The sequence below is a fragment of the Gekko japonicus genome, unplaced genomic scaffold (assembly GCF_001447785.1).
Source record: "Gekko japonicus isolate JY-2015 unplaced genomic scaffold, Gekko_japonicus_V1.1 scaffold2672, whole genome shotgun sequence".
In the NCBI taxonomy this organism is placed as follows: domain Eukaryota; kingdom Metazoa; phylum Chordata; class Lepidosauria; order Squamata; family Gekkonidae; genus Gekko; species Gekko japonicus.
In genome coordinates, this window is record NW_015160917.1 from 10687 (window position 1) to 31757 (window position 21071).

The 21071-nt window shown below is 45.0% G+C and overlaps 1 protein-coding gene across 1 annotated transcript in view; it reads right to left on the minus strand.

Moving 5' to 3' along the window:
* Positions 1-262: 262 nt before the first annotated feature.
* Positions 263-21071, minus strand: part of YAP1 (Yes associated protein 1) — a 96609-nt gene continuing 75800 nt past the window's right edge. Inside the window, exons 5-8 of the mRNA XM_015424504.1 lie at positions 9223-9404; positions 6967-7014; positions 3838-3981; positions 263-337 (exon numbers count right to left, since the gene is read on the minus strand). Coding sequence (XP_015279990.1) covers positions 263-337; positions 3838-3981; positions 6967-7014; positions 9223-9404 — 449 coding nt within the window. The remainder of the gene's footprint in view (positions 338-3837; positions 3982-6966; positions 7015-9222; positions 9405-21071) is intronic.

Sequence of the window (21071 nt, forward strand, 5' to 3'; positions counted from 1 at the left end):
GGGGGGGGGGCACATCAGATGCCAACATATTATCAGAACCTATTCCCAATGTCTCTCTGCCTCCCAACCCAAACACCTCCTAATCAGCCTCTCAGAATACTGAAAACTTAATCTTATAGCATTGCCAAATGGGTGCTGAAATGATTACATACACACCACAAACTAGACCCTCTCAAAAATACAATCATGTAATCAAAACACTTTGGGACCAATCAAACAATAATCAAGCCAGTCATGGTGGGCAAAGTTCATGACATGGGTTTCAACTGCTGTACATGGCTGAAAAATTGTGGAATTCCAGGTCAATTGCCACAATTTGGCCACGAGCATGGACAACCTAAAAGGGGGTTAAGACAGATTCACTGAAAATGGTTCCATCAAATGGCTACTAGCTATGGTGACGAAAGAGAATCTCCATATTCTTAAGGGAATGTATTGCTGGATACCAGTGCTAGGAGGCAACATCAGGGGAAGGCCTTGGCTCTATGCCCTTTGCAGATCCTTCAGGGCAACTGGTTGACCACTGTGTGAAAAAGGTTGCTGGACTACATGGACCACTGGTCTGATCTTTTCGTTCTGAGCCACCCACCCCCCAAATCAGTGGGCCTTAACTTGCTTCTTGTTCTTGTTTTTGCCTCACCTCTTCAAGATCAATTCATGCATTTTAGCTACATGTATCGCTGCCACCATAAGAGCTTCCCACGTGATTTCAGAAGCGACAAAATATTTATAGCAACAGTACCAATGAAAGCCGCCTCAATAATGCAGCATGGCTTTAAAAAGAGCTATCTGCACATGCGGTCTAGATACTGTGAACGGGACAACAACGATAAGGAGTCGTGGAACAGCACAGCTCCCCTCTTATGCCCTAAGAATATGTATCTTGCAAACAGCTGCTCTCACGTCTGCTCTAAATGGGGGTGGGCGGAGAGATGTGATTTTGCTGACTGAAAGAGAAGGAACTGCTGTCTTCTTTTTAACACTGCTCTCATGAATGGACCTTCACAGGAAGGTGGCTGCAGTGATGTCTGCCCCAGGTCTCCATTTCACATTGAGTACATTCATGTGTCAGTCAACACACTATCGACAAGCTGACCACAAAGGACTCCTTCCTCTTTGGCTATACCAAAGCCAGTCTTGTTTACTTTTGCCACGGTTGCCTGAAACCAGGTCAGTGAAGTGTTCCCTGCAAAAAAACTCTTCATGTTCCTTAGCACAATTTATGTCAAGCAAGCCCTTTCATCAGTTCTGAATCCTCTACAAGAGCACAGAAATGCAGAGTGACTAGCATTTGTGTCTGAGGTCTGGCAAAGCTCTGACCCACACTGGGAGAAGACGGAACACCATGAACATCAGGTTCACCATTACAAACACACACTGTCTTACTTAAGAGCATTCATGGTCCCCCCCCCCCATGAAACTGACCACAGAAGCAGTCAGTCTTGCGTACCCAAAGTGAAATACACAGCATCGTTATTCATTGCAGTAACATACACCAGCCATATTGGTGGGAACAGAGATGGTCTTGAGGGGTATGGATCTCTGCGACCCAGTCCGTTCCTGCTCGATGCTTTCAGTCATAACAAACTGGGACTTACCCTGCTGGGGTCAGGCAGATCTAAGAGAGCATTCTCACAAAAAGAATGTTAAAAGCAACTCTAAATACTATGGAAACAGAAGTCTACTGCACTGGATCTGACGTGGCTTCTACCATCCATATTTCAAATATGCAATGACCTTATCCCCCTATGCTCGACCATGTCAGCTTCACTCACCTCAGCAGGGCCTTCTGCAGGTGCCAACCTCTAAACGGGCCAGATCAACAACTACCCGTATACATACCTTCTCCATTGTAGACACACACCCCCTTATGGAATGGCCTGCCTGAGGGGGCCAAGAAGGCTCCCGATCTCCTGGCTTTTTGCAAACTATGCAAGACTGAATTAGTCAAGAGAGCTTTTCTAGGCAGCCAATAGGATAGCACTGTGCAAAATGACTCACAAAGTTACTTGGGTAAATTATTAGGGACTGTAGTCCAGTGTTCCCTCTAAGTTGAGTTAGTGTGAGCTAGCTCACAGTTTTTTGGCCTCTGGCTCACACATTTTTGTCTCAGCTCAGGAAGGACGGCTCCAGAGCCAACTCATTTATGCAGCAGCCAAATCGCTCGCTCACAACTTTAATGCCGGCAGCTCACGAAGTAGAATTTTTGCTCACTAGGCTCCATGGCTTACAGGGAACATTGCTGTGGTCTATACTATTGTGTACAGTTTGCTGGAAGTTGGATCCTACTATGTAATTTTGCTTCAGTTAATGTGTCATGGCAACAATTTGCTTTGCTTCAGTTCTGGTTTCTTTTTTTTTAATATTTCTGGTTGGTCCTACAATCCAAATCCTATTTAATGGTATATTCGACAGCCTGTCCTGTTGATTTTACTGACTCACTCTGCGTAATCCACCTTGAGTCTCTGTGAGAAAAGCAGACTACAAATAATGTAAATAAATAAATAAATAAATCATCTGTCTGCAACACTAAACAAACAGACCTTGGCTTTTTGATTTATCACAGCATTACAAGGCAGGACGGGACCAGAACATTCTCAAATCCGAAACCCGAGCCTGACATTCAGCAAGATTATATGCTTTTTCTAGTCTATGCCATTTCAGAGTGCCAGTAAGAGACTACACTGTTAAAATGCTCTCCCATGTTAAAGCCCTGGTTTACCAAGCTAGCATATTAGGGATATCTCAGCCAGCCCTACTGTCATGTGATAATGTTCCGGCCGCAGAGATAAAGGAACATTTTCCAACAGGATCTCTTGTGCCTGCAGCCTGAAGAAGTGTAGCCCAGGAAAGACTAACGGGTAATTTTGCTCAAGATGCATCTCAGAATGTGATGCAGAATTATTATTATTATTATTACATTAGACTTCTATACCGCTCAGACCCGAAGGTCTCAGAGCGGTTTACAATTGTGCTACAAGCTCAGCGTGATTCCTAATACTATGGCCACATTTCTCGAGGGGTGGGAATGCCTACCAGCACCCGGGTGGGTTTCGCTGCTCTCGGTTCTCCTCGGCGGTCCGCTGGGTCAGCGTGCATCTACTGCACACCCCCAGATCTCTCCATGTAATGCAATCCACAGCATGCTATACACGAAGCCCTCACTAGGGTGAGTACAAGAGGCACCTGAACTGGAGATAACCTGGGCTGTCCAACTAGTTTAGTCAACCTAGCCAAACTATTTCAGAAGGGCAAAATAATCTTGAGGTGTCTAGCCAAGCTGATAATGGGGAATGTTTCTTTTGAACCTTAATGGAGATGGCAAAAAGTTGGCTCCTGTGAAAATAAACTCCAAAAGAAGACACTTCACACCTTTAAAAAATCTTGTATGAAGTGATTTCGTCATAATGTCAAAAGTAGTCCAGGATCCTTACCCCTCAAACAAAACACAACAAAACGCCACCAAAAAACCCTACCCTAACTGAGGGTGCTAAGCCTATTCTACTACTTAGCTCTGGCTGTATACATTGAATTATAGCAATGTAGATATGTGAGAGGTATGCCCTTGGTTATTTTTTATTTGCCTGAACATATCTACACCAGCTCAACAGTTATAACAGAATGAAGCTATATTTCTGCATATTAATTCCATTAAGCTGCATGAATATGGAAGGAAAAATAAAACAAATTTTATAATACATAGTAAGGCTCATTATCTTCAAGAAATATGAGCCAGCTGGGTAAAAACCGAGCCTCTCCTCTAATTCAATAGGTTACAGACTCACCACTGGATCATCTAGCCCACCTCTTTACCCTATGGCAAAATAGTCTACTTACCTGCTTATCCAGTAAGTTTGTGCCACTGAACCTGTATTCTTTAAAAAGTTCAAGACAGAGGACCAGATCCTGACTAATGTTTGCACAGTGCAACAACATCTGCCCATGTAGCTCAATCCTTCCACCACCATACAGTAGCTGGAACTGTCCCAACAGAATCCTGGGAACAGGATTTCAGGTTGTTGAGGAAGAGGGGAGGCAGGGAAAACACAAACCATGGCAGGAAGTTGTTGTCCCTATGGAAACATGAGTCTGCATCCAAACCAACGAACCCAAAAAAAACCCAGTGCAGAGAATTCAAAATCCAAAACAACTCCCCCCCCCCAAGTCAGTTTTAAACTGCTACCTCTGTCCTGGGCCTCCAGTGGCAGGGTCATCTACTATCTCTCCTTCCCAATATCCATAATACAGCTCTGAAAACATTAGTTTCGCGGGGAGGGCGGGGTAAAAATCCCAATAAATAAATTTTAAAAAATAAACGTTTAAAGACTGAACATAGTGTGATTTCTCAAAGCTTGCCTGCTGGAATCCCTGTATCATCCTGGCTGTTCTCTTAGCAATCTTTTCTGACTTTTTAACATATTGAGCCCCCATATTGGGGCCAACCAGAGAGGCAATACTGCTTCTTAAGTTTGGAGGGGGGGGAGAGTCTAGTTAAGATGTTGTAAGTAATACTGGAGAAGGGAAGCGATTAAACCAACTCTGTAACTTTTGTCACATGGGCTGGCACGGAAAAAAGGAAGGAAGGCTAATAAATTCTGAGAACAACCCCAAAACCCCAAAGCTGAAAAACTGATGAAGAGAGCATAGTATGAACTTGGTACCAGCGGAATACGGAGCCATAACAAGCTGAGAAAGTGCATTACAAAGCCACGTGCAGAAAGGGACGGTAGTGAGGGCAGGGGGGTGGTAGAAACACTATGCAAGAGCAGAGAAGACTGTACGGTCCTCCATATAAGCTGTTAAAAGGCTTAGCCCAATGTTTTCAGAGACAGTGGGAAAACAAACAGAATCATTAATTCTGAGACTATGATTGAGACCTGCACAGAGCCAGCGTGGTGTAGGGGTAATTCTGAGACTATGATTGAGACCTGCAAAGAGCCAGCCTAGTATCTGGGAGATCCAGATTCGAATCTCTGTATGCTGGGTGACCTCGGGTCAGTCACACTCTCTCAGCCTAACCCACCTCACAGGATTGTCGTGAGGATAAAATGGAGGTGAGGAGAATGATGTAAGCCACTTTGAGAAAGGTGGACTACAAATGAATTAAATAAACAGTGGGAACTGACAGGCTCACCAGCAGGGGAAAACGCTGCAGATAACACAAGCCCTCCAGCTACTCCTAAAGCAAACAGGACTATTAGACTGATAACACAACTGTCCTAACAAAAGCAGAAACCTGACGTGCACTTAAGATACAGCTTTTTCCATGACTCTCTCAACAAATTAAAGTAGGAAAGGATGGTGAGCGGTGCTGAGCTGTGGCTCAAGCTGTCTCCCAATGGGCCAGAAATAAATCTAAGAAATAGAGTGCTCTTTGAACAACCAGCAGTCTAAATCTGGCTCAAATCTGATAGCCTGTGTTGACAAAGCAAATGTGACAAGGGGCCAAAAATTTCTGGCATAAGGCAGCTCAGATTGACTGTCTCTTTTAAATGCACCAGTGACCCCAGTTTGAAGGACACAACAAAAAAGAGAGAGAAAATCTTGACCGTTTTTCTACAACTGCCAAATGTAATTGTTTCAAGCCCAGTTTCTGTTACTGCAGTCCATTCCTCTTACGGGAGACATACTAAAAAAGCATGAGACAAGTGAAAGACAATGGTGGAGTCAACTGATTGTAGGGTACAACACAAGACTATTCAGCCGTACATGTTCACTGGTTCAGGACATGCCAGCAAAAAGAAAAGAAACCCACTGCTTGGAGGCGGAATTCTAAAAGTCCAACCAGTGACTGTGAATTTACAGCCTAATGAGAGCAGTGATGCCGAAGTCAGCTAGCCAAAACAACAAGAGTGCATGGCTCTCTGGAATGCCATGAAATCACTTTGACAAGCCCACGAACGTCAGGCCAGTGTGATACAGCAAACAGTGGGCCAGACTTGAATCAGAGAGGCTCAGTTAAAAACACCTGGCTCAGCTGTAATGCTTACAGGGTGCCCTTTTGCCAAGCTGGCAGTTCTCAGACCAACCTACGATTGCTGAGAGGGTTTATTCGTTTAAGGTGGAGAGGAATAACTCCTGAGCTCCTTTGAAGAAGGATGAGGTATAACTGTGATGAACTGAAAAGGCAAGAGGTAAAGTTTGAACACTGCCAGTGTGTGTGCGTTTGTGTGTGTGTCAGTTTCATGCACAGCCGAAATCTGATGCAAAGTCCAAACATCCCATCATTGCCAATAAAAGGATTCTGGGCTGTATCAAGTTAATGTTATGCTTAAACACTTGGGGGCAGGGGAATACTCAACAGCTATACCCTCTTCTCACCGCATTTTATATGGAATAATCAGGTGTTGGATTGAGTGTAAAACAAAGAGTTGTTTGCATAACAAACCTGAAAATGAAAGTAGCAGCAACGAAAAAAATCGCATCATCTTGAAAGTTTGGTAAATTTGATAATTTCCAACTTTTAGGCATATCCCATGCAGGTCAATAAAGATTAATAATGCTGCTAGAGAAGAAAGACTAGCAAGATTGAAGGCTGACATTCTCATAATCTACCATTTTAGGTTCTTGATGTCTGGATTCCGTCTCTAATGGCTAATATCATTTCTGGAAGTTGGAGAGCCTGTGTGCCTAACAGAAAGCTCGACCGCCATTCATCCAAATGTATTCTCAGCATGGGCAAAGACGACAGGGTCATCTGGAAACCATGGCACTACTTTTCAGAAACACAGAGCGAGCTAGATGATACCTTTCATCAAGCCAACTACTCCTTAAAATCCTGGAAGCAAGCTTTTGAGTTTATTACACGGAGATCCTCTTCAGGCATACTCGGGTGACCTGCAGACCCCGAGTCAGAAAATCCAAGTCAGTTTGTGTACGCCAAGCACCTTATGTAGCTGATCTAACTTAATACTTTAAAAAAAATGTTTCTTTTTCTTTTTTCTGAAACATTTATTATGAGCCTACCTGACGTTTTGGAGAATTTGCTGTGCTGGGATTGATATTCCGCAATGCCTAAGAGCAAAAGAAATAAGATGGATAAAAATTAAAAAAGCTGTGCACGGTTGGGGGTGGGAAGGCTGAGTCGATACACACATCACCCTCTTAGCATTCGGGAGAGGCAGGTTTCCGCGACAGCCAAAGATGACAAAGGGCAAGGGAGTTAAAAGCCGACAAAAAGCCACTGCACAACAGAATGAGATGCTTAGAAGTGCTTTACAGATGAACAGCGTTGTTCAGATAGGGAACAAAGAAGAGGGAACATCCAAGGGAAGTGAATATTGCCCGGCCTGAAGTTAGTTGACATAAGAACAGAATTTACTGTAGAAAAGAAATCCAAAAATTAGAAGCCTCATCTAAAAAGCATGCTGACAGAGTGAACATATTGGCTTAAGAATTAATAGCAAAGCAGTTATAGGAGAAGCTCAGACATTTCAGCCCAAGAAGTCTTTAAGTCTTAGGCCCTTCTTCAGAAGAGGGCGTCTTCCCTCCTTAGGAGATGAGCTGCACCCCACAAAGATAATCCAGTATACACCAAGGTAGAGTCATTCCTAAAAATACGCCTCCAGAGCTAGAGCCTCCAAGATCAGAGCAGAAAAAGCAAGAGGCGATGAAGGGGAAGAGCCCAAGGAAAAGATTTCCACGAGCACAAAAATGGATCCGTCACCCAAAGGGGGGGAGGGGAGAAGAAGAGGGTCTTTAAAAGGATTCCCTCAAAGAGAAGTTAGGATGCTGAGATCCCCCATAACCTTGATAAAGTGCTGATGCCAGACATTTGGGAACTAAAGGCTAATAAATGTAATTAGCAAGAGATCTAGGACAGGAAGCACGGACAGAGAACAACAGTTCTAGAAAGGAAGCCTTGCTGATTCTTGAGTTCATGCTTCCAGGGTTATATATGCTCGTTGGGTTTAAAAAAGCAAAAGCAGCAAAATCATAATTTATATTTGCACCATTAGGGAAAACCATTAAAAAGTTTTTAAGTGTTCATTAAAAGCCAAGCCAAAAGCCTGTTAATACAGCTTGTTTTTAAGACAGTTATGCTCTTAAGAGTTACTTCCAACAGCATAAACATTGCTCTAAAATGGATGAACCCCCCACCCCCATTTCCCCATCACCTAGATCACACAGATAAGCTGGGTATAGTGGGATGGATACGTAGAATTACACTACATTCACATGCACTCTCTCCTCTTGGAATCCTTCTCCCAGTCAAGCCAACCATAGACTTGGCAAATGGAATGAGACATTTATGAGAAAGCAAAATGATTATTTATTACTGTCAGGTGACTCTGTAAAACAAACGGATGCTGTCCAATGTATGTCCAGGATGCCCAAGTGAAGGAAATCTACAGTTACAAATTCTCATGTACCAAGTTGGACTCTTTCAAGCTAAAGCATGTAAAAAAAACCCATGGGGGATTCAGCACCACAAGATGGCATGAGGTGGCATTTTTAGGAAGACTGGATACATTCATTAAAAGACAGGTGGAAAATGGCTCAACACAGGCAGTGTATTCCTCTGAATGCCAGAGGCTGGAGACAAAACGGATAAAGTCACCTTCTTCATGCCCACCTGACAAGCCTTCAGACGCCTCATGCTGGCTGCTGAAGGGAGAAGGCTGCTGGACAAACTGAAACTTTTGGTCTGTCTCACTATGTCCATATGGTGTTACAGAAAGTCACTGCTTGTTTATGCACGGCCTGGGAAATGCCTACAAATAAGCAAAAGACTCGAAGCGCGCACACACACAAAAGAACCCCAAAAACCAGGTTACAAGTTCTTCCGGCTTCCCGAGAGGAGACTTGGCCATCTGCATCCGTGCAGGGGGTTAATATTCTTGAGAAGCAGCCTGGCATCTCTTGGACTTGACAAGACGCCCGCGTGGCAGGACTGAAAAATTATGCTCGAAGTGACAGCAAAGCACGTCAGTGCTGGGAACCAACCTCTGTGCCAGGGACTGCGTCAGTAATGTGAAAAGGTTATGGCCCCCGAGATGCACTCGTGGTGGTGTCAGCCCTGTTTGCGTGGGAAATTTAATGGGGAGGGAGGGGGGGAAGAGTTCTTTAGGACAGACAAGGCTAAATCTTCCTGAAGAGGGTGCTTCGCCCTCCCCTCCAATCCACTGATGCTAGAAGGAAGCACAAGGCAACGAGCACACTGGGCATGCACACACAGCAGAATATTAAGAGTGGAAGCGTCTTTCTAACCTGTGGCCTCACCTGCCGCAGCAGTTCTTGGTGTTTCAGCCGCAGCCGCTCTTTCTCCACCTGCAGCTGCTGCAGCCTCATCTGCTGCTGCTGATTGGAGCTGCCGCTTCCCAGCACGCCACCGGGTGGACTCTGAGGGGCTAATGGAGGCGGCTGCTTCATTGGAGCACTTTGGCTGATTCTCTGGCTCATAGCTGGGGAGACAAAACAAGCAGGGGCGTTAAACCAACTCGAACAATAGTGTGGAAAGCGACACTCTATGGCACACTTCAAATCCAGATCCAAGACAGGCATCCAAACAGAGGACAGCAATGGTGTTCCCCACAAGCCAAAGAGCGCACAAGAGGACTGGCTACAGTTCAGTGTAATGCTAAACAGAATTACCACCTATATGGTATAAGTTGGCTTAGGGTTAGATTTGAGTCCATAAGCACCTTAAGAGACCACCAAGGTTTTTAGGATGCAAGCTTTCGACAGTCAACGCTCCCTTTGTCAGTTAAGATGGTTTAGGGTGATATTGCATGGCTCTGGTGGCAGAAAATGCCATTAAGCTGCAACTGACTGGCAGTGACCCATAAGGTTTTCATGGCCAGAGACATTCAGGGCTGGTTTGCCATTGCATGCCCCTGCGTAGCAACCCTGGTCTTCCTCGGTGGTCTCTCGTCTAAATGTTAGCCAGGGCCACCCCTACTTAGCGTCTGAGATCTGACAAGGTCTGTCTAGCCTGGGCTATCTAAGACAGGGCACCGTATGGCTTTGTTTTGCCACTTTTCATTTGAGCAACTGGTATAAAAACGCTGTCTGCCATAAAGAGTAACAGAAATAAAGACAGCTGAAGGTGCGAAATAAAAAGTTGGAAGCAGGTTCCTACTGAAAAACGTGCAGTGTGGTAATAAGGCTTGGAAGACCCAAAATCCTTTGCAGATGTAGCAGGACACGTAAGAAACAAAAAGAAACCCTCACTGAAGGCTGGGAACTTAGGAAATATCTGAGATCTGACAAGGTCTGTCTAGCCTGGGCTATCTAGGACAGGGCACCGTATGGCTTTGTTTTGCCACTTTTCATTTGAGCAACTGGTATAAAAACGCTGTCTGCCATAAAGAGAAACAGAAATAAAGACAGCTGAAGGTGCGAAATAAAAGTTGGAAGCAGGTTCCTACTGGAAAACGTGAAGCTTGGAAGACCCAAAATCCTTTGCAGATCTAGCAGGACACGTAAGAAACAAAAAGGAACCCTCATTGAAGGCTGGCAAGTTAGGAAACAGAAGAACTCTGTGGGAGCCTCCACCTTGGTTTCAGTTTGTGTTGCCTCACCACCACGCCTGGAACTCAGTACTTTAACCAAATGGGGTCACCAATTGCTGAATTTTTTTGCTAGATAACAGGGATCACGATCTGGAAAAGCAAGTGCCTGGACTACACTGTTTCCCAAGTCATTTCTGAAGCTGCGGTGTGTGTTGGGGAGTAGAAAGGGGGAGTTCAAGAGAAGTTACTAATGCTGTAGAAGGAGTGACTTGATATGGGTCTATACAATTCTAAAGCCGCTCATCAAATCACAGCCACGGTGTATATTGCTGTTTTAATGTTTTTGTGATAAGCTTTGCTATGCACTGCTGACGACAGTCACCTCTCTGTAATAAAGAGGTGCTAATGAACCAAGTTTTGCCACACTGAAAGCAAAAATGACCCAGGCAAAGACGGGAACAGGACACTGAGAGGACGGCTCCCACTAAGACTTCTTGGAAGTCTGTTTAAACTAAGCAAGACCTTGGATGGCAAACTTGCTCTCCCGATTACACAGTTTAGCCAACTATGCCACTCCTGGGTCACAGAAACAAAATACATTTATGATAAATATAGGCTCATATTGAACTTGGTGCCAGTTTCCATTTCAGTTGTAAATAGTCAAGTATCAGCCAGCCCCACTGGGCTGTAGATCAAACCCAGGGGATATTTATAGCTGGGTGGCAAAAATAACCTAACACTTTCAATTCCCTGAGCCTATTTCCATCCAGTTTCAAAATGCACTAAAATTAACATTTATGAGCACAATTCCTGCAGGAAAGTCTCCTACCAAAAGACAAATGGAAGCAAAGGGAGTGGCCCAAGAGTGCTTCTTGGCCTCAGAGCTCACTCCATCTGCAAAACAAAGTCTGAGCCCAGTGGCACTTTTAAGACCAACACAGTTTTATTCTGGGCATAAGAGAAGGTGCTGTTCTGATGGCAATTTTGAATGCTTCCTTAAAAAAGCAATTGGGTAGCAATAGGCAGAAAATAAAAAAAACATTAACTGGCTTTAAAGCACAAAAAAGGAGAATGTTTTTTTGGGGGGGGTTTAATACAGAAGAGAATATGCCCTGCAAAAATCTGACGCATTAAGAGGGACTTCCAGTCTTTGATCTGAAACAGAAGCACAACAAGGAAAATAAAGGGCTCTCTCCATAGTATTGCAAACTCTTAATGGACAGCTAGAGATGTTGTCTGGGAAAATGCATTTGTTTGCATTATATAACCCTGCATTCAAAAGGGCAGGCAACACTCTTCATTTAATTCTTAAAGCTGCTGAGAGAGGAAGGGGTGGGGTGGGGATCCATGACTAATGGAGGAGAGGGATACAAGCAATGTTTTTAGCTTCACAGCCTTCACATGTGCACCCTTGTTTTTGTGACTCTTCAATGCTTTTTTTTAAGGGGGGGTTCTTAATGATCTTTAAATACTTTGCTCTGCCTGAACCAAGAAGAAAATAAAAGGCAAAATAGCTGCCTTTATCCGCTAGAGCCAGGATTTACCAGTTTCCTGTCCCTAACTTTCATGGATATCAGGGAAGCATTTAATATGGGGCTCTACACCCACATGCAGGGCAAGTAGCAAGAGACCTCACAGGCAGACCAGGAACAAATAGCTCTTTGTTTCGGAAAGGAAAGAGAGGGATTTAGGAGGAAGGAGGGATTTAGAACAAGGGGGAAGGGGAACTGTACTACATAACAAAGAAAAACCCCAAACCCTTTACATTTATACTTCTTGAAACCACTAGACAATTATTTCATTTTGATGTAGACTGCATATTTTTGGACAGAGTGCTGTCTAGTCAATTTTCTACCGTATAGCCGAGCGTTAGCTACAGTGCACACCCCCCCCCTGTTTTGTGAGCGGCCCAATCACTCAGGACCAAACTACAAATATGTACTTAGACCAGGGTTGCCAGCTCTGGGTTCAGAATTACCTGGAGATCTGTGGGTAAAGCCTGGGAGAGTGGGGTTTAGGGAGGCGAGGAACCTTGATAGGCTATAACTGCCATCCAGTCCATTTTCCAAAGCATCCACCTTTTCTAAGAGATGTAGAATAAATGTTTTCAATAAATAAGTTATCTATGTAGTCTGGAGGTCAGTTGTAATTCCACGAGATCCCCAGCCCCGACCTGTGGACTGGCAACCCTAATAGGCAGAGGTCATTTCGGGGGGGATCGCGGGGGATCGCAGTTCCCCCAGGTGAGGTACGGGGGGCGGGGCACATGACGAAGCCCCACCCCCTGCTTCCGGCCACCCCGCTTCCACCCCTCATTCAGCCAGGAGGAGGCAGGAGAAGAGGGAGGGTAAGTTGCTTCCTCCCTGCCTCTCCCCACCCCTGCCTGCCTGGGGCCAGGGAGGGCCTTCGCGGGGCTTCCTTGCACTCCCGCCGGCCTTGCAGGTCCACAGCCGGGCCCCTCATGGGCGGCCGGGACCGTTGGGGGCAGGGGTGGTGGTGGCCTTATGACACATTTCCGGTGATGTCGGGGTGTGGCCTTATGACACACTTCCGGTGATGTCAGGAATGAGTTATGCTAATGAGTCCCGCTAGCTCTTTTTCTACGAAACGACCCCTGCTAATAGGCATCTCTTAACGCTTTTCTATAAAAAGGGGAATGATCAAGTATTTAAGCCCCCTTCCCCAAGACCAGAAAGCAACTAAGTACTGAGGTCTATAAGCAGTTAAGTCATAAACGAGATTGTCGGCTCGGTTTATTAGACAAAGAACCAGGTATTCACTTCCTCTCCCTTGCCTTGAGTCTCAGAGATGGGTTAAGGCTGGAAAACCAAAATCGATCTGCAGAGACTGTTGCAGCTTCAAGAGGTGGGACTTTACCACACTGTCGTCATCCAGTGTGGCATTTGGACATTTATTTACTTATTTGCTATCAAATCACAGCTAACTTAATGGTGACTCCATAGAGTTTTCAAGGCAAGAGACATTCAAAGGTGGTTTGCCATTGCCTGCCTCTGCAAAGTGACTCTGGTATTCCTCGGTAGTCCCCCCTCCAAATACTCACTGGGGATCACCCTGCTTCGCTTTCGAGATCTAATGTGATCAGACTAGCTTGGCTATTCAGGTCAGGGCCTTGGGCAATCTACGTGTTGTGAAATCATGTGATACAGGCCCCTCCCCCCAAGACTACAATCCACCCAATGTGGAGTAGTGGTTGGAATGTCCAACTAGGATCTAGGACACCCAGGTTTGAATCCCCATCCTGCTGTGGAAACTTGCTGGGTGACCTCTGGCCAGTCACACCCTCTCAGCCTAACCTACCTCACATGGCTGTTGTGAGGAGAGAATGGAGGAGAGGACTGTACACTGCTTTGGGTCACCACTGGGGTGAAAGGCAGTTTGTACATGAAACAGACAAGTAGACCACTACATGACATAACTGGATCAAGAACCCTGAGCAGTTTATACAACAAGCAGAAGAGTTCTAAGCCTACCTTGCCCTGCATATGCTGTTTTCAATACATTTATATATTTAAAGGTGCTACAAGAATGTTTATGACCATTCATGTCTTCAGCAATGCAAGGCTGAAAAACACGATCAATAAAACATTTGATACTTTTCAAATGGGGAGTAAACGTAGGCAGGTCCTTGGAAATTTTGCTTCTCTTTTACATAAAGCTACCACTGTATGCATAATAAAGAACTGGTCCCCTTGTATTCTCCACAAAGGAAGTATAACAGAATTTATGACTGAGCAGTTCAAAGTTGGGGTACCATGCTGAAACAGAAACTTTCAATCAGCAAATTTCTATTACAATAAAAGTATTACCAAAAATGTCCACCATCTGTGTTCAGAATTCATTCTCGGGGGCAAAAATAAAGTTCAGCAACTGCAACTGATTGTTTGTAGAGCTGAAAGCTTCCATGGTTGTGCCCCCCCCCCCCCAATTTATGAATACCCATTTCAAATGAAAATCAAGAGGATACTGCCACTCTGACTCTCATTACTGGCAAATCAATGCATACTGGCAATCGAACCCAATAGCTCTATTTTATTTATTAATAATTCTATTTTTTTAATTCGCTTATTGGAAAAAATTAGTTTGCAAAAGGACTCAGGAATTTAAAAAAAAATGGTGGGAAGAAGCTGTGGCCCAGTGGTAGAGCATCTGCTGGATGTGCCGAGTTCAATCCCCAGCATCTCTAGTTAAAGGGATCAGGTAGAAGATGATGAAGACAGGGCTTCTAATGTTCTGGCCCCACTGGTGGACCTCCTGATGGCACCTGGTATTTTTGGCCACTGTGTGACAGAGTGTTGGACTGGATGGGCCTTTGGCCTGATCCAACACTGGCGTCTCCTATGTTCTTATGTTCTATGTTCTAAGACAACCTTCCCTGGAAAGCTGGTTCCAGTCCCTGCAGACAATATTGACTTGGACAGACCAATGGTCACATTAGTGTAAGGCACCTTCTTGTGTCCAATATAAATATTAAAATTGAATACGACTGTTGCTCGAGGAGGGGATTCTCAGCTCCGTGCATGGTCAAGAGATACCTGGGATCACCCTGGCCTCCCTCTGATCGTCACCTTAATTGATGGCAGCTGAATGCTGGAGAAAGGGAGCTCTCAGTTGGAGCAATACACAGCAACCACGATTCACATCCAGAAAGCACTATTGTCTTCCAGAGCAGATTATCAATTCCTGGATACTTTCATCCTTCAACCATTGCCCTCTGGAAGATCTCCTGTGTTTTAAAATCTGGCAGTAGAACATACAAATAAGCCAGAGCAGTACAAACTATGTATCAAGAAAACTTGGATATTGTTTTCCAGATCTATACTCACTGTTCTAACACTGCAACATAAATCATGCATCTGTGATCAAGGCTCTGTGTATTTAAAAACCCACTCAAAATTGCACATCTGGAACGATGCTAATTTCACATAACAGAGTGTGCTTCTGCTAGTAGAATGCTGAACTCTCCAACTTTCACTTCTGTAAGTTATCAGCAACTCCTTTTTTGGAGTAACATTTAATCATTCATTATTCATATCTTGCACACATACTGGCCAGCATCATGCTCTCTACACTATATGAAAGCCAAGGTGCTGAATTGCATGCAAAAATATCCAGGTCAGTATCAGCCACCTTCTCTCTCTCTCTCTCTCTCATCTACATAGACAGCACTTATTTATTGTGTTCTATCAAGGTATCGGACACAATGTATGCGATACACCAGTACTTGAAAAGTCCAAGTTTTTGTATATTTTTAAGCACCTTCCCCTTCAACAATTTAAACTGGGAGGAAAGGTGGAATAAAAATGTGACAGAACAGAATTTCCTGATGTCAGGCTAGCAGACTATTAGAAGTCTATAGTAAAAGACTCACGGTGTCATCCTAAGCAGAGTGACACCCTTCTAAGCCCATTGCCTCCAAGAGACTTGAAAAGGTGATGGGCCCAAGCTGGCCAGATCTCTTTAGATATCAGAAGCTAAGCAGGGTCAGCCCTGGTTAGTACTTGGATGGGAGACCACCCAGGAGGTCCAGGTTGCAACACAGAGGTTGCCTGCCTCTGTGTAGCAACCTGGACCTCCTGGTTGGCAAATCACATCCGTTCATCCTTTGCCTTGAGAACCCTATGGGGTTGCCATAAAAGTCAGCTATGACCTGATGGGCACTTCCCACCACCAGCAACCCTGCTTAGGATGGCATTGTTAGGAATTGAAGCCTCATGCAACTGATCTCATCAGCTGCCAACCTAGTCACTGAAGGATATGCTCTCCCACTCCGAATATCAAACATGCAAACAAAGAGATTTGTATTCTCTCTTTTACAACATCCCTTTAAGCAGTCACATTCCATGAGTGGGTCGGATACCAAGAGGCACGCACATTTATGCAATGACGGAAAGGCTCTCCCCCACATCACCAGGAGATTTGGATAAGGATACATCTAGCTGTGTATCGTCAGCATACAGATGACAGACAGCCCCCCAGAACTATGAATGATTTGGCTCATGGGCTTTACAGAGAAATCAAACAGCATGGGGGACAGGATTGCAGGTCTCCAAGGGCAATTTTTTGGGTCTGGTCCATGAGGAATTATCTGAACCAATCCAAACTACAACTCCTGATGCCTGCTTCTGACCTGACCTTTGTCTACATTTAGATGGTGGTCTTCAACTGAAGCCAGCAGCGCCATCTCCATCCCATCACTGGTCTGAAATCAGACTGAAATGGGTCTAGTGCAGAGGGGTTATCTAAGAAGACCTGGAGTTGGTCTGTTACTGTTCTCTCAATCATTTAGCCTACAACGGGCAGATTAGAGAAAGGGCAATAATTGCCTACATTATTTTTCTGTAGAGACAGTTGTGGGGTTTTATTTAAGCAGGGGGCAGATAACTGCCTTTTTGAGTGGTCAAGGGAAGGTGCCCTTAGCAATAGATGTATAACAGATAGTAAGGATTTGGTGATATGGTCTTTACATGATTTTAGAAGCCAGGGCGAACAAGGATCCAGGGCATAAGTATTGGTCTTCACTGATTCCCAGAAACTTGTCAACATCCATCATAGAAACTGGGTCAAAGTGGTCCATAAATAGAACAGGCAGTGTATTAGGCAGTTCTTCCAGTGGACCTTTGTTCAGTCAGCATCTAAATCACAGCGTGCTGCGTTACAGAAGATGAGGGCCAACTCTTGATCCCACTAGCTGGCAAGGAAGGGGAAACCCAGATGGCCAATATGCAATACATTCTACTTCTTTCAAACACTTGTGCAATGAAGCCCATGCTACTTGATGACTTATTTTGTTAAATTCTTCAACAAATATCATCACTGCAGACCTTCTGGGGAACGGGATTAAGGATACTTTAAAAAAAAAAAAGATGAATGATAAGTCCTCCACCTTACAATTCAATCTGGGCTACACTATTTTTACAAGCTGGAACCAGGCTGCAGATTCATGGCTGGCGGAAAGTAAGGGGCCAAGGGATGAGCCATCAAGCCCCAAACACAGAGTAACTTTAGTGCTTATAGATAATGGCTCGGGGCTGAAGTAGAACAAAAGGGTTGCCACATCATACCTTGCCAGGAAGTCACACCACAAGGGACAGAGATTTGGCTATAGAAGTAGTTTATTCTAGGTTGATCAGGAAGATCCCAGAAGAGAATGGACTCTCAGGGGAGAAACTAAATTCTCAGGGCATGGGAAAGAAGCTCTCTTCCATCCTGTTCTTTTCTTTGGATGAGCACAAGCTATGAAGGACCACACCTTCATGTAGGGATGTACTAGCCCATACTAGCAACAACGTCATTAGAATAAGCAGAGTTCAGGGTGAAAGGAATGCCCGTCTTCACCTTTTCTTTGTATCAGACTATGTGTACTCTCTTTACTTTTAATTCAACTTCCTTAAATTTTGAATGGTCTGCGACTCATCTCGGTAAACACACCATAGGTATTCAGTCCCCCATATTACCCCCCCCCCCATTTGTGCAAAGCACAACATACAGCGTGTGGGTAACTCACCCCAAATGTAGAGGAACTGCTCAAGATAATTTCAGTGGGGATCATGCAGCAGAATGTTCTGGCAGATTGGGACCCCATGGGTCCAGTCTGCTTCTCTCTTCTGGCCTTAAAGGTAAAGGTTCCCTTGCTCGAAAGCCAGTCGAATCCGACTCTAGGGTTGCGGTGCTCATCTCCGTTTCAAAGCCAAAGAGCCAGCGCTGTCCGAAGACGGTTCCATGGTCATGTGGCCGGCATGACTAAATACCAAGGCGCACGGAACGCTGTTACCTTCCCACCAAAGTGGTACCTATTTATCTACTTGCAATTTCTTGCTTTCGAACTGCTAGGTTGGCAGGAGCTGGAACTAGAGACGGGAGCTCACCCCGTCTTGCGGCACCCGGGGCTCGAACTGCTGAACTACTGACCTTCCACAGCCTGCAGTTCAGCGTCTTAACCACTTGAGCCACCGCAGCTCTTCTGGCCTTAAGGGGCCCAAAATACACACTTCCAGACAACAGCCTCTATTAACGCTTTCTCCCCCCTTATCCGGGTAATTGAATTTCAGTTCGTGGTATAAGCTATTGGGGCAGCGGGGAGAAGGTGGTCAGATAAGAGACGGGTTGCAAGCATAACTATTTTCTTGCTCATAACTTCCGCGTAAGAAGAACTGCCCTGTCCAGCAGAAACCAGTCTTCATTTCTACCAAATCAGTGAAGCCCACAGGCCCGAGTCTCCCCCCGCCCCCTGCAATTCAGTTAGAACTCTTGAGTTAAAAGGCCTGGAACAGATTAAAAAGTCCAACCACCAAAAAAAAAAAAAATCTGGCATGTACTCAAGCCTGTCTGGGCTAGGCATACACAGTGGGCCCAAAAAGGGAAACTATGCAATTAAAAAAAAAATCACCCACTGTATGCATCTCTTTGGGATAGTAAGACTTCTGGAGCTTAACTGATGCCGCCTAAGTGTGTTAGGAAACGACAGAAAGCTTAAGGCAAGAAGTTACATCCCTTTTACAGAGAGGCCACCTTTATTTACAGCAAATGGAGTTTGTTTCCAGAAGTGAGATGCTTCCAGCTTGTGACCTTTGCTCTAGCTCTTTATTCCAGAGTGCCTTTACTGGCTCTGACAAGTAAGGGGAGGGGGGGGAGATAATAGGAGCAGGACAGAGAGCAACGGCATGGGAAAGCAGCAAAACAAACGCTTCCTTTCAGATCTCATTTCAGATAAATCAACACATGGTCCAGATGTGCAACTCTGCACCTCACCAGCTCTTGCCCGGGACAAGAAGCACTCCATCTCCCTCGCCTCCTTCCCCATAGCAAACAAGCCTGCATTGCAACTACGCAACACGCCCCCCCCCCCATGTCGTTATTTTGGTAGCGCTTCATGTGGTGGTGGGAGGGCAGCCATTTGCTATGCCTAATATTAGCCCACTCGAAAGGTACAAACTGCCTCCAGGTGGTGGGGGGAAGAAGCCTTTCATAACTCAGGAGTCCGTTCCACTTACGCCCCCCTCATTCAGACACTCACTGTGCTGCACATGACAGACTGGTTTAAATTCACGGGGATTTAAGTCTCTGATCTGAAAAGAAATCACTAAGAGTGATCCCTAATTAAATAACGGTTCAGTCTTGCCATTTCATACATTTCCCAAACAAGCACTCATACCCACTGCTTGCTACCACAATTAAAATATACATTTGCAACTGAAGAGCTGCTTTCTTGCAGAAAAAGCTTGCAAACCTCAGGAGTCACAGTCTGTGACCGTGCCGCTTGCATGCTTTGTGCGCTAGGAAGTTTAATTTAATTAGGGAAGCACCTGTGAAATTAAAAATGTCCGATTCGGTCTCGCTCACTCTCCCTCCCCATTAGTAAGGCTATTAAGCAAAATCACTTATCGGAAGCCTAAGTGTCTAGAACATCCCTGAAGCAAGGAAAAGGAGTTATAAGGTAGAAAAAGTATTTGTATGTGACTACGAAAATTATGAACTATGCCAGAAGTCTTCAGCCCACAGCCAGAACCCTTAGATGGGTAGCAGAGCCAGTTTGGTGCAGTGGTTAAGTGTGCGGACTCTAATCCGGGAGAACCAGGTTTGATTCCCCACTCCTTCACTTGCACTTGCTGGATGACCTTGGGCAAGCCATAGTTCTGACAAGAGCTGTCCTTGAAAGGGCAGTTCTGGAAAGAGCTCTCTCAGCCCCACCTACCTCACAGGGTGTCTGCTGTAGGGAGGGGAAGGAGTTTGTAAACTGCTCTGAGACTCCGAGTGAAGGGCGGGGTATAAATCCAATCACTACTTCTCCTCCTCCTCCTCCTCCTCCTCTTGCTGCTGCTGGGTCACAAGCTCCTCCATGGCTCTGATTTTTGGCTTGTTCCTCACTACAGTACCTCCTCTGCTGCTTGGCTTGTGTTTCCCTTTCTCTAGTTCTTCTGGTCTTCCACCCAACGTCCTGGCCTTGACAGCAGCAAGGTCATAAATCTAGCTCCCTCCTTTCCTACCACATGAATTCCCCTCACATGCTTGCAAACCAGCAGGTAACATGCTTAAGTGAGCCCCAGGTCAGGAAAGAATGAAGATCACTTGCCTATGCTGTTTGCCTAACAGAGCTTAGAACATTCGGTTTGTACAGTGGTACACTTTGTCACCTATGGTTTCGGATGTGAGAGAGCATTTTCCAAGGACAGAAGGACTTTTGAACATGGAATGCAACTTTCTCACCTTTCCTCCTCCTGCTGCTGCAGTCTCAGTCACGATCTGCAGGACCCGTTTGGAGTACCAACCATAGTTTCCTGGTTCTCAAGCGACAGCAAACTGCGGCTTGCTTCCAAACAGAGAGGAGACAGGGAGAGGATGGAGTGCAAGTCTCAGGCTTAGTGTAGGTTTCTTGGTCTAGCATGAAACCATGGTCTGATGTCAATGAACTAATGAACTATTAAAACCTAAATTGCTTTGGCCCTCACGTTAATGGCATTAAGAACTACTAAGGATACTGGCTCAGCTATATTGGACCACCATACAGCAATTGCCATTTGCACTTAACTGCACTTTGTATGTACACTGTTTGTTATGTTGAATTTCATGATACTGCATTCATGCACCCATGGTTTTATC